The following is a 13,704-nucleotide window of genomic DNA, read 5'->3' as shown; positions in this document are numbered from 1 at the left end:
CATTCCAAAACTCTTCACCACTTCACTAAACTTCCCGAACCAAGCACGCGGTGATTGCTTCAACCCATAAATTGCCTTCTTCAATCTGTCTACCTTACCATCCTCCCCCTGAGCAACAAACCCAGGTGGTTGCTCCATATATACCTCCTCCACAAGATCACCATGGAGGAAGGCATTCTTTATATCAAGCTGAAACAAAGGCCAATCATACATAACTGCCAGGGAAATTAATACACGAACAAAACCAATCTTAGCCACCGGAGAGAATGTCTCCATGTAGTCCACTCCATACAACTGTGAGTAACCTTTAGCAACAAGTCTGGCCTTCAGGCATTTCACACTTCCATCTAGGAAGTATTTCACAGTATACACCCATTTACAGTCCACAGCATGCTTACCAGGTGGGAGAGTAGTAAGTTCCCACGTTTGAGTATGTTGAAGAGCAGAAAGTTCCTCCTCCATCGCCCGCCGCCACCCAGGTGAACTAAGAGCTTCTTGAACATTGTTAGGTATGGAAATAGAGGACAAAAGTGAAACAAACTGGCGATGTGAGGTAGAAAGACGAGATAATGAAACAAAATTGAAAATGGGATGGAGGGTACAACTGCGTTTACCTTTCCGTAAGGCAATGGGTTGGTCAAGGTCTGAAGGATCAACAATAGGAGCCAAGAGAGGATCCGCATATGAGGTAGAAGCTGGAGGAGGGGCCGGTGTCATTCGACGTGTATACACTTGCCGGATTGGTGGTCGTTCAGTGGTGATCTGCACTGGATGAGGTGATGAGTCTACCCCAACAACAGCATCTGGAACTGGATCACTGACAGGAAGAGGAAGGGGAAGTACGGTGGAGACGAAGGTGCTTCAAGACTTGAGAAGAAGGGGACAGACTCAAAAAAGGTGACATCAAGGCAAACATAGCACTTTCGGGTAATGGGATTATAACACTTGTACCCTTTTTGAGTCCGTGAGTAGCCAAGGAAGACACATTTAATTGAGCGTGCTTCAAGCTTGTCTATTCCAAGACTCAGATTGTGGACAAAGCACATACAACCAAAGACACGAGGAGTTAATGGGAATGGAGATATAAAGTGGGAAACAAGATAGAGAAGGGGGGCCGACCATGAAGGATGAAAGAGGGCATCCGATTAATGAGAAAACATGCAATGAGTACAGCATCACTCCAAAACCGTTTAGGAACATTCATGTGATGAAGAATAGACCGAGCAGTTTCAAGAAGATGACAATTCTTCCGTTCAGCTACCCCATTTTGTTGAGGGGTGAATGCACATGAGGTCTGATGAATAATACCATGCTGTTCTAAATACTGTTGAAATGAAGTAAGAAAGTATTCACGACCATTATCAGAACGAAGAATTTTGATTGAAACACCAAATTGTGTGCGTATTTCAGCATGGAATTTTTGAAAGATGGAAACAATTCACTTCTTTCTTTCATTAAGTAAATCCATGTCATTCTTGAACAATCATCAATAAAGGAGACAAAATACTTGTACCCATTATAAGACTCTATTTTGATTGGACCCCATACATCTGAATGAACCAACGAAAAAGGACTCAACATACGACTCTCAACTCTTGGACTGAAGGACACACGACAATGTTTCCCAAACTAACATGACTCACATTGCAAAACCGACAACTGACTCAATGACGGGACCAAAATCTTGAGAGCCTTGAGAGATGAATGTCCCAGTCAACAATGCCATTGTAGAGGAGTAAGTGAAGTCTGAAGAGCAATTAAAGATCCACCACCGTCAAGATAATACAATCCACCAGCTTCATGCCCTCCACCAATCTTCTTCCCCGTCTTGAGATCCTGAAAAACACAAGTGGAAGGAAAGAAGGTAACAGAACAGTTAAGAGCTTTGGTTATTTTACTAACAGACATAAGATTGAATGGAAACTTAGGTACATATAAAACAGATGATAAGGGCACAGAAGCCATGTCAACATTACCAACACCACAGATGGGAGATGAGGACCCATTGGCAAGTGTAACGGTTTGTGATGTGGAAGTTTCAGAAAGAGAAGAGAACACACCTGGAGTCCCGGTCATATGATCTGAGGCTCCAGAGTCAATAATCCAGGGAGAGGTTTTAGATGACATGCAAGCATTACCTGAGTGGGAAAGTGTGGCAGTTGTATGCTGTGAAGAAGTTTGAAGGAACCGTTCATACTCATCACGTGGTACACTCACCATCTCCCTCCCAGAAGTAGATGTAGATGTAGATGGGAGAAGAGTACGGTTTGCCTGTTTACTGTCACTGATGTCAATCTCACCTGCTACAGCATGATTAGCCCATTTGGAGGGAGGGCCATGTAGGTCATAACAGAAATTCACTGTGTGCCCTTCCCTACCACAATGAGTACACTTCCTTGCAGAGTTATTCTTCCCTCTGCCACGGCCTCCCCCTGAGTCACGACCACCCCGACCAATCATGGAACTGCCACGGCCTCCTCGGGGAGCATGACCTCCCCCTCTTGTACTATGTCCACCCACTCTAGCTGTCACAAGTGCTGATCTATCAAACTGTGTGGAGTTCTCTGTCTGTCCCAAAGAAATTCTACGAAGCCTTGAGAATACTTCCTCAAGTGTAGGAAGAGAAGAGCCTCCTAATATTTGGGCTCTAACTGGTTCATACTCCGACTTCAGCCCCACTAAAAATCTTGTAACATCTAGTTGTTCCCTTTGCTGTTGCTGGACTTTAATATCTGGAGTGAGGGGATGATATACATTGAGTTCATTCCTTATATTCTTCATGTAGACATAGTACTCTTCCAGTGTTTTGGTTCTTTGTTGTAAATCAAAGTACTGCTGATAAAGCTGATATACTCTTGTTGTGTTATCTTGTCCAGAATATAGCTTCTTAGCATGCTCCCATATATCCTTAGCCGTATCAAGGAACATGAAGTTGGCACTAATTTTGGGCTTCATACTATTCCACAGCCAAGTCATGATTTGAGCATCTTCTTGTTCCAAATCATCAAACCCTGGAGAGTCAGCCGTTGGCTTCCCATCTTTTACATGCTTCACTTTCCTCTTTGCCTTGAGAAAAACTTCCACAGATTTCGCCCATGGAACGTAGTTTTCCCCATTCAGTTTAATTGAGGTCATCTGTACCCCTAGGTTGTCGGGGGAAACCACCACACTAGGTTTCTGATCATTGTTCCCATCTCCTTTTGCTGCCATTGTACTCTTTCACAGTTGCCTCTAACCTGAATTCTCAGCTACAAGCTGACTAATGTTATTCACAGTTTGATATTTCAGCACCTACTGCAGCCCCTAAACACAACAGTGAGAGCCCACGCCTTGTCCTTATTCACACTACTGCTGACTTCACAAACCCACGAACCACATAAGCATCAATTTAGCACTCACTAATCACATGTAGGCCCTCTTACAATCACTCAATAGAAGTTGTGCACCACAAGCACCATAACACAGTCAAATCTGCTACACCCAGTTCAGACTTGTTTAACACATTTAAAAGGGCAATACACAACCACAAAGAACTTGGCTAGGTCACTGCATTACACCTTACACCACTTGGCCACCTGCAGCAACCCTAACCCACTCAACCACTTACAGCAGCCCCTACACCATTCGGCTACTGTACACAACCCGTTCTAGGGCAACAGTGAACCTAGTTCCCTAGGTTCTAATCAGTACTAACTGATTCTTGAAGGGTTTCTACCCAGAAATACCAGCAACACAAAAGGACTAGATAACCAATCTTCCTTTGAGAGTATCAACCAACCATTCACTGCTGAAATCACTTTCCTTGATGAAGAAGACTGTGCGCAGCAGAGAGAAACGAGCTGTGATGTCACAGACCTAGGGCTAACCAGTTCTCTCCATTAACTAACCAGAAACGAAGAAGAAGGTGTCACGAACACAGCTGAGATGCTTTACCAACTGAAGCAGGTCAAGAGCCTTGCTCTGATACCATGTTTTGAATGCAGCTACAGTAACTCGAACCAGGTGAGAAGGAAGAGGAAGAAGAAGAAGAAGAAGAAGAAGAAGAAGAAGAAGAAGAGAGAAAGAGAGAACAGGAGGGTTTAGTCGAAACTGATTAATCTCTCATTCATTCGACCCCCTAATGTTTATTAGGTTCTAATAATGTTTACAAAGACTAAACTCCCCTTACTTAAGTGTGGGGCAGAGCATCCCTAATAAAACTGCCACATAAGTAAGGTACTTAACAAACATGAGTTGACTAAACTACCCCTATTCGGCTCACTTTAACATCTACAATAATAAATAATTTTTATTATATATAGTGTTTTTATTTTTTATGTATAATAGTAAATAATTTTTATAATTCGTATTTTTTGTATGTAAAATAAAAACAATTTTTATAAGTATATTTTTATTTTATATATATAATAATAAATAATTTTTATAATTCTTATTTTGTTGTATGTAAAATAAAAAAAACTATATGTATAATTTTTATTTTTTAGAAAAATCTTGGCTTGTAGTCGAGCTCGAGCTCAAGTCTCTAGCTCAAATCGAGCTCAAGCCTAAGACTATTCCAGCGAGCCAAGCTCGAATAGCCAAGTATTCGGCTCGGCTCAGCTCGAATCTACCCCTAATTCTAACATAACCCACTTTCCTCCTTGCAGTTATGTAAAGCTTGATTCCCCTTGACCATTCTAGATAATTGAGACCATCAAAAGGAATCACAGCCATGGGAAAACTCATGTCAAATTCTCCACTTTGGCTGGAAGACGCACCAGACATACCAGAATCCTCAGAAGACAAGTACTTGTTCTCAGTTAAGTCACAGTTCAGTCAAGGTTCTTGTTCTCAGTTCAGCCACAGTTCAATCACAATTCAGTGCTTGTTCTCACACTACCACCCTACTGAACCAGTTCCAGAGACAAAGCAAATCAATTCCAGGTCTGAACAGTCCCTACGAGTAACACTTCACCAGATTTTAACCACATGGCTACTGCAGTCTTTAACAAATAAGTAGAAAGCTGCTGTCACAGTAGTTACAGATCATTCAGACCTGAACAGCCCACCTTTCTGGGCACAAAACAGGATCACTCAATCCACACAAGCTGAGAAATCACACTTTCACAATAGCCACAGGTCATTAGACCTACATAACCCACTTACCTGGGTACAAAAGGATCATTCACAGAAATTGAGAGAAAAACACTCTTACAGCATTTACTCTCCCTTCCCTAGGTGTTTTCTTGGCCCATGACCAAGAGGGAAAGGAAAGAATTGCACAGGAGATCCTTTCAGGTCAACCCGATGTACTCTTCCTTGGGTTCGATCCACAAGAAACAGAGAAAACCAGAAAAACTGAGAAAAAACTTGGTCAAACTGCTTCTAATCCCAAATCTGCTGCTCTGATACCATGTTTTCTTGGTAAAAATCAGTAAAAAGCAAGAACAGAGAAAAGAGAGAAGAGAGAGAGAGAGAGAGAGAGATTTTGGAGTCAAAAAACTTAGCTGGCGGCGCCAGCTTCTGTTATTTATATAATTATATTAGGGCGACCAGAAATAATAAAAATAAGAGTAAAATTACAAATGTGCCCCTGCGGCACTAAACTCCAGAATTTTAACAGTTTTAACAATTACTTCTTTTCTTGGAACCAATTTATGGAACGATGCTCTGCTTTATCTTTTTTATTGAAACCTATTCACTTTGTAGTACCCTGCAGTTGTACAATAGCCTAATTTTATCCAATACATTGCACTTGCCAGTCCTTTAAGTTGTGGATGGATCCAGTGACAATTTTGATGTTTTTCCCTTAATTTGAAAAATAAAATGTTTTATTAATTCTATTAGATACAATTTAAATCTGGTTTCCCTTGCTGTATTACACTGCTTAGCATTTAGAATTTGTGACTGCTGGTTAAAAGGAATACCTAAGACTTGGCTCGGTTTCTTTTCTCCCATCCATGGATTGTATTCTTTGTATGAATGTAAGCAAATATAATTTAGTTCCAACTATCTTTAACTCCAAATAATTGTATAGACACATAACATTTTGCAAAAATAGTAGTCATTTTTTATATTAAAAGCACTCAATGATTTTAATGAAATAAAAGTGCAAAAGAACCTATCCCATAAACCATGGGTTAAGACAAACAATTGATGTTTGATAATCACACGGTACAATAAGGGGTCAAACATAAGGCTATCCTAGCATTACCGCACCCCCGATACAAAGTTTCCCTCCCTACTCATCTAGTTAGAGTGTAAGTGGTTTGAGTGCACATTTGGCTTGGCACTTTAGGGGCATTAACAATATATATTGCTAGACTCAACAGTTGGAATAATCCCTTTAGAGAAAGCATCACCAACAGTCCAAGCAGTTGGTGCCGCCATACCATGTGTCTGCCAAAAATTAACATTGCTTTCCCCTATAATTCATTTCAAGTGATATGGTAGAGTGCATTTTGTGAACAGGGGCAGTGGTGCATTTGCTACACAATATCATGTCTGCACATATCCCACATATTGCACATATTTGGATTTGCAGAAGCTTTTATGAATTCCGTATAATTACTTTTCATGCATTTGGCCAATAGAGAGTTTCTGTTGAGCATATGCCAGCCTAGCTTCAATTGCAAGCTGCTTTCATATGTTTATTTCGGATACTGCAACTTATTTGCATAATTAATGTTGGCTATTCTCATTCAACTGCAATTACATGTTTATATTACCTTCTGCCTTCTACTTTTCAGTACCCCATTCCAATGAAGAAGGAGACACAAGGAAGGACAGATATTTATATTGCTAGCTGGATGAAGTCTCAACCCCGTGATAAGGTATTGTGCAGTAAATGACTGTCTGTTGTGCGTTTCTTGACTAGTTAGTCTTGTTGCAGAAGGTCTAGGATTATGTTACTAACAGGACTGCAACTCGGGCTGGGTTATCCTGAACCCAACCTGGAAAGGTCAAGTTGAGTTGGGTCAGATTAACAATCAGATTAGGGTTAGGGTTGACTTTTGTCAACCCAACTTCACTTTGGGTTGGGTTAGGGCTGACTGTAAGGCAACCTGACCCAACCCAAACCCAACTCTACCATTACTAATGCTCATATGTATTATAGTCCCACTACATAAAACATACTATCATAATCAATTTATCTCAACTCTTATGTCCTAACCCTAGTGGTTTTCATTTTATAATTTTATGTTTTATCATTGCTGATTTTATGATTTTAGATTTTCAATAGGAGATTTATCATAAATCATAATATATCTAATCAATTCAAACATTCCTTTTTTCACTTTTGTGCTAAGAAACCAATAAAACATCAAACAAACAAATACCAATAAAATATACTGTAATGAAAGTTGAATTGAGGCCTTTTAATCAAAGATTAAGAGAACTTGAGAGATTGTGAGGATGGGAGAAAGGTTGGATTGAGTTGGGTTAGGTCGAATTGAAGGTTGGGTTAGGGTTGGGAGTTCAAAAGTTCGGGTTGAGGGCTAGGGTTGAACTCAGCCGACCTAACCTGGCCCAACTTGCATCCCTAGTTACTAAGGTCTTGCATATTTTCCTAGAGTAGAGAAGGTAAATCTTTTGTTGACTTAACCTTTGTGCATTGAGTACCTTATGACAAATATGGTAAGGCGCTTATCATTTGCACCATTTATTGTTGTTTTAAGTTTCAACTCCCAAAATAAATTATCTGCAACAAGAGAACAAATTGTGAATCTGTAGACCTTTTGTAATGTCACATTGATTGGTTCAATACCTTTAGGAGTTGGAAAAATCCAAAAAACAAAACAAAAGAGGGAATTGAATTCTACACCCCCAAGCAAGAAAACCAGTGTGCTAATGTTTAATTCTACTTGAGCACTGTTCAGGACATTGCAAGAAATGAAAAAATGGAGTCACTTTCTAGCAAAGCAACCCAACATGTTGCAGTACCATAGTTGGTGCCTGAACTTGCTGTCAGAGTCAAGGAGATATATAAGGCCATTACTCAATGTCACAGCTATCTGGGGTCTTGACAGTGGACTGGATACAGACCTAACTTTTGGCATTTTTTTGCACAAAGTGGCTGCTCTCATACTTGAACTCACACGCTAATGCTTTTCAGCCTGAGATGGAGTCAAGGAGATATGGTGCCTCTATTTGCTACCTGATTGATAAGATAAATATCTTACTTGGAAGCTCAAACTATGGATGTATCAAGTTCCTATAATATGGGGACTTTGTTCTTCGACATTTTCAGGCAACTTCAAATAATAGTTGATGCATGGTTGATATTACTCCAAATATTTGTCACCATTACTTATTGGCATCCTTGACTATAAAATTTGCCCCAGTTTCTGAATGGTTGGTCAGAATTGTCATATAACATGTTTAAGAAATATACTGGAAGCTTTCCTTTTAAGCTTCTATGATTGGAGAAGACAATGATACTGGAAGAAAATTTCTGTATTGGCAAGGAAACACTGACTGACATTGGACTATCCTGCTTTATGATTCAGGTAATACTGGCTACAAAAGTTTGTGGTTATTCAGAGAAATCAAGCTACTTACGTGATAGTGCAAAAGCATTGCGGGTTGATGCTGCTAATATTAAAGAAAGTGTAGAGAAAAGTCTTAAGCGCCTTAACACTGACTACATTGATTTATTGCAAATACATTGGTTAGTGCTCCATCTCAACATGAATTCCATATAGCCTATTTTCAAATTGTTTCCATATTACTACAAAGTTCCCAAAGACGAGACTGTTCAATATAATTTCCATATTGTCCATTTTTTATACCAAAAAATCCAAAATATGACCATCCAAGCCTGGCCAATGTTGTGTTAGGGTTTAGGTGGGTTCAGCAGGTTCTCCATTGGGTTGCGTGGGACTACAAACTTCAGTACTAAATCTTGGGGTTGGGCCTCGTTTGGACCTAGGCTGAACCTAACTGGCCATTACCCCTAGATTTGGTTTTCAGTTGAGTTGCATTATTGAGAATTTTATATATTGTTGCAGGCCGGATCGATATGTATCATTATTTGGTGAATTTTTTTATGATCCTTCAAAGTGGAGGCCAAGTGTGCCGTTTGTGGAGCAACTCAAAGCTTTTCAGGAACTCATTAATGAAGGGAAGGTAATTATCATAGAATGACCTTCAAAAAAAGGATTTCAATGCAACTTAGGCATAATTGTGCAAGATCATTCATTTCTTCAAATAATGAAGTCTTGTCAACCCAGTTCATATCTAGTGAAACAATGTGCAATCTTAGCAAAATATCATATCAAAAGACAATCCTTATATGTTGGAAACGGCGAGAAATTTTTTTCCCTTGGTTCAGTATAATACCTCTCTTATATCAAATAAATTCATAGTACATGTGAGAGAAAGCACACGTGTATACATATGGATTACACACACACACACACACACTTATTGTTCTGTTGCCATTAACTTATGGTAAATGTACACGTATTGCCTTTGATGCTATTTGTTAATTTCATTTGCACTCTGTAGTTGACATGAAGCTGCAATGTTTTTGAACATATACAAGAGACTAAAATAATAAGAAACATTTTTTTGATAGAGCTAAATGGCTTCAGGTACGGTATATAGGTGTTTCCAATGAAACTTCATATGGTGTCATGGAGTTTGTCCATGCAGCAAAAGTTGAAGGCTTACCAAAGATTGTCAGCATCCAAAACAGCTATAGTCTCCTTGTGAGATGCAAGTTTGAAAGTAAGTCCTTTCTTTCTATTAATTCCACAAGAACATGGTTATGGATATAAGTTAAGATGATGTCACTTCCATAGCTGTTGATTCTTAATCCTAGTCATTTTGTTTCTCTTTAGGTAAAACTTCTGTTATCTTCTATAGAATACTAACTCTATTCAATATCATAAAGGTAAACTAGAGAATTCATAGAGGTAATCCAGTCATCGAGAAACAAAACATACATAGAATGATACTATCTGAGAAGAGGATTCTGAGATGGTTTCATCATATGCACTGAAGACAATGACTGCATGAGTGAGAAGAGATTTGGTGGACATTTAAGGTTCTGAAAGGGAAAAGTCAAGGCCAAAAAGTTTGCGGGTGGATGTGGTAACAGGAGACTGGGCCTATAATCTAATAGAAGATTTGGCCCTAAAAAGATGGAAATGTGGGGAAACACGACAAGGACAAGAACCTAAAAGATATATGGGTCATTCTCTAGGGCCTATTGAACTGCTTAGGAATCAGTTTTGCGTCATATACACTGACCATGGTTATGGTACTTTTAATGGCTATTCCTTGAATTAACATAGTTGGACAGATTTAATTTGTTTATGCATGGCTGAAGGTATATTATCCCAATATCAACATTAGTAGCCCAACAGAATAGCAGATACAGTAAATGAAACTTACTAGTAAATGAATTGAGGATGTGCTTATGCATTTCTCATTTTTATTTCTAAAGCAAACAAGAAGAATATGATTATACAATATTAGTTGAAAAGGAAAAAAGAAATAAATTAATTTGATATGATGCGTAAGAAATTTAATGCTCTGTTAAATGAATATCAATAGGTAAAGGGAATAAAGGAAGAAACAAGCTATGCATAGTAACAATAAATGAAATATACTTACTGAAATGCATTTCCTTTGTAAAAAATATGGGTAAATGGAGGTAACTGCTTCATTGTGGTCAGAATATGGTGTATATACACCAATTAAAAAAAATCATGGTGTATTTACATTGTTATGGATGAATGTGGTCCTTCTGGACCTTCAGCATACCATTGACAATGACAACTCAACAAAAGAAAAGATGAGGAAAGCAAGTCCATACATCATTAGCTATTTTAGGAATCTGCTAATGCTTTAAAATGTAGTTAAAATATGGGTTGGGTCCTCTATACCTAGCCCATTATCTAAATGAGTTGAGAGAAACCATGTCTGCTAAATCTGTCCAGATTGCATGGATTCCTAGAGAGTTAAAACTAAATAGTGGAGTTTCTTGCTAAATCTGGGCTATGGAGGGTTTCATTATTTAGTGGCAACTTTTTGTGAACATAGTTTTCTGTAAGGGAAGGGCTTGTTATCCATATATTGTGCAGGATTGTTCATCATCTTAATTACACTTTTCTGCCTTGTACAATCAGTTACCTTTCCTCAAAATGGTCCTTTTGCGGAATTTTTTATCTTCATTACAAGCTTTGCATCAAAGAATGCTTGAATATGTCATTAGATTTCTCAGCATACTATAGTGTGTTAATTATGAGGTCTGCTTAAAGACAAGGTATAAGCAGGACTTCATAGAGAAATTCAAGCCCATACACAAGAATCCTCTTAGGTTTAAAAACTAAAGAACCATCTCTGCTCTGCCTCCTATGTTGAAATTCATGGTTCCATATACTGTTTCTTTATATAATTTATGATAATTGTCTCTTAATGTGTGAAATTCTTGTTCATATTGAAAAGCAGAAAATATTCCATGTAAACTTGGAAAACATACTGAAGAGTTCAATGTCTTTTTCAGGGGTTGAGACAAAGGAAGCACCCAAAAATAATAATAATAAGTTATAAAAACATCTTTTATACATGTTGGAGGTAATAGGAGCTGACCCCCTATTCTAGTAGCCCCCCTCCCCCCACCCCAAAAATAATGGAGAATCCTGACTCCTATCTGTTTGCTCGTCTAGTGACAAGGTACCCTACAATTGCCTAGCATTGCCTTACTGCCTTGAGAACTATGGCCTAGTACTTGTTAGAAATTTCCACTTTTAAGGTTTATTAGGAATAGATTTATTTTAGGAAGAACAATTAAATTCTGGGAGTTCAATATAATATCAGCCCCAATTGGAGCCTTTGTTGTAAATTTTGGGTAATTTTAATATAACTTGTATTCATATTGTCCTTTACAGTTGATCTGGTTGAAGTATGCCATCCTAACAATTGCAATATTGGCTTACTCGCTTACTCCCCTCTTGGTGGTGGATCCTTGACTGGAAAATATTTAGACATTACTTCCGAAGCTGCAAAGAAAGGAAGGCTCAACCTCTTCCCTGGGTACATGGAGAGATACAACAAGTCCATTGCCAAGGTATGTGTTTTTTCCTGATTGCCTCTGGTGGTGAAATGAATCTGCTTTTGGATGCCAGATACAACATGTCAAAAGCAGCCTCTTAGCTGTAAAAAAATAATAAAATGGACACTCTATACTGTAACTTGTATCAGACACGTGGAATATGTAAAACTTATTTAGATGCATGTCAGCATGGTCAGTCTGGAAAAGGTAATGAAACCTTGTCTTATTTTAGGCATCAATTATCTGGCCACTACATGGGGTGAGCATGTATGGAGTATAGATACAGAACCCTTCATATCCAATGCCACTGCACATTTGTGGCCCAAATTCATTATTGTACATGTTAGCCACCTTTTAAATGATGTATAACTAAGTAATTAGATAATCTCCCTGTTAGCTTTGCTCCTTTAACCACCAAAAAACTATCTCTAGATAGGAAAGTTTAAAATCTCCTGATTGCCTCCATTTTTTGGGTGTGCATCATCTAATGGGATCTTATCCAAAGGTTAGCAGGTCAATCATCAATGTTCTAGTTTGGTGTTTGTTTTGGGGTTCTTAAACTGATCTGCAATGCTTGGTGATAAATGGAATTATACAGGTGCATGCCAACTTTCTTTTCATAATACGGGTTTATTCTATTCTCCATTTGTAAATATCATGCTATATATTTCAGCTACGCTTCCGCTGTATGTCGGAAACCTTGTTTTTTCCTTTTTTGTGATGGATCACTATATGTCGAAAACCTTGTCTTCTGTTCCTGTATATGGAATCTTCCATGTTAGTTACATGATTACACGCACACAGAGATTGGATGGGTAGATTACGTTGAACTTGTTCTCAGTTTATTTAACTGCAAGTTAGTATAACTTAATTTGAAACTGTTAAAAAGAATATGATCTTAAGAAAATTATTATTGTTGAGCTCAGGCTGATGATATTGTATTTGCATATGATTCACAGGAGGCAACAGAACTTTATATCCAGTTAGCCAAGAAACATGGCCTTACCCCTGTTCAGCTCGCACTTGGATATGTTCGGGACCGTCCATTTGTAACCAGTTCGATCATTGGTGCAACTTCTGTTGACCAACTGAAAGAAGACATTGATGCTTTTCTAACAACCGAGCGTCCTTTGCCACCTGAGATCATGTCTGATATTGAGACCATATTTAAAAGATACAAGGATCCAGCCATCCTTTGAGGGACTACGGAGTTGAATGTTTGAATGTGAATTCAATTCAGCGATTCTTTTTTATAGAGGTTCATTGTTACTACCCTGTGCCCATATTTTAAAATCGGATGGCACACATTGCGCCATATAAGATTGGATGCTAAGCCATGACACCCAGAACCTACTTTTAATAGACTAATGTTTTTTTCTAAACCGCAGCATTACACCAAAGATGCACCTAAGAGAAATTGCTCGGTTCTTCTTTCTGGGTCTTCCTCTCACAAGTCACAAGAACAACCATTTCAGCATCTTTGTTTTCACCGGCAGATTGAGTAGGCAACACCGTGCATTCGTTGTATTTGTGTTTCTTTTAAATGGTACGAAACTGGTTATTCACCGACTTATTTGTGTAACTTTTGAAACTTTATATATCAGAGTTGGCCTTGTATCCGCTATGATTGCATATTTTGGCCAAGGATCTGCTGCGAATCC

General features: G+C 38.6%; 1 protein-coding gene across 2 annotated transcripts in view; it reads left to right on the top strand.

Moving 5' to 3' along the window:
• Window positions 1-13,687, top strand: part of LOC104589985 (NAD(P)-linked oxidoreductase superfamily protein) — a 45,655-nt gene extending 31,968 nt beyond the window's left edge. Inside the window, exons 3-9 of one of the 2 annotated variants that reach the window (XR_016080499.1) lie at window positions 6,729-6,812; window positions 8,490-8,650; window positions 8,991-9,108; window positions 9,576-9,711; window positions 11,880-12,058; window positions 13,003-13,301; window positions 13,432-13,687. Coding sequence is in view for 1 of the 2 variants with exons in the window: in XM_088894980.1 (XP_088751106.1) it covers window positions 6,729-6,812; window positions 8,490-8,650; window positions 8,991-9,108; window positions 9,576-9,711; window positions 11,880-12,058; window positions 13,003-13,242 (918 nt within the window). In the remaining variant the exon portion in view is untranslated. Of the gene's footprint in view, window positions 1-6,728; window positions 6,813-8,489; window positions 8,651-8,990; window positions 9,109-9,575; window positions 9,712-11,879; window positions 12,059-13,002 lie in introns of both variants that reach the window. The other variant, XM_088894980.1, reaches the window with a different exon arrangement.
• Window positions 13,688-13,704: the final 17 nt, after the last annotated feature.

The sequence above is a fragment of the Nelumbo nucifera genome, chromosome 1 (assembly GCF_055504915.1).
Source record: "Nelumbo nucifera cultivar China Antique chromosome 1, China Antique-T2T, whole genome shotgun sequence".
NCBI lineage: Eukaryota > Viridiplantae > Streptophyta > Magnoliopsida > Proteales > Nelumbonaceae > Nelumbo > Nelumbo nucifera.
This window is presented reverse-complemented; position numbering and strand designations above follow the sequence as displayed.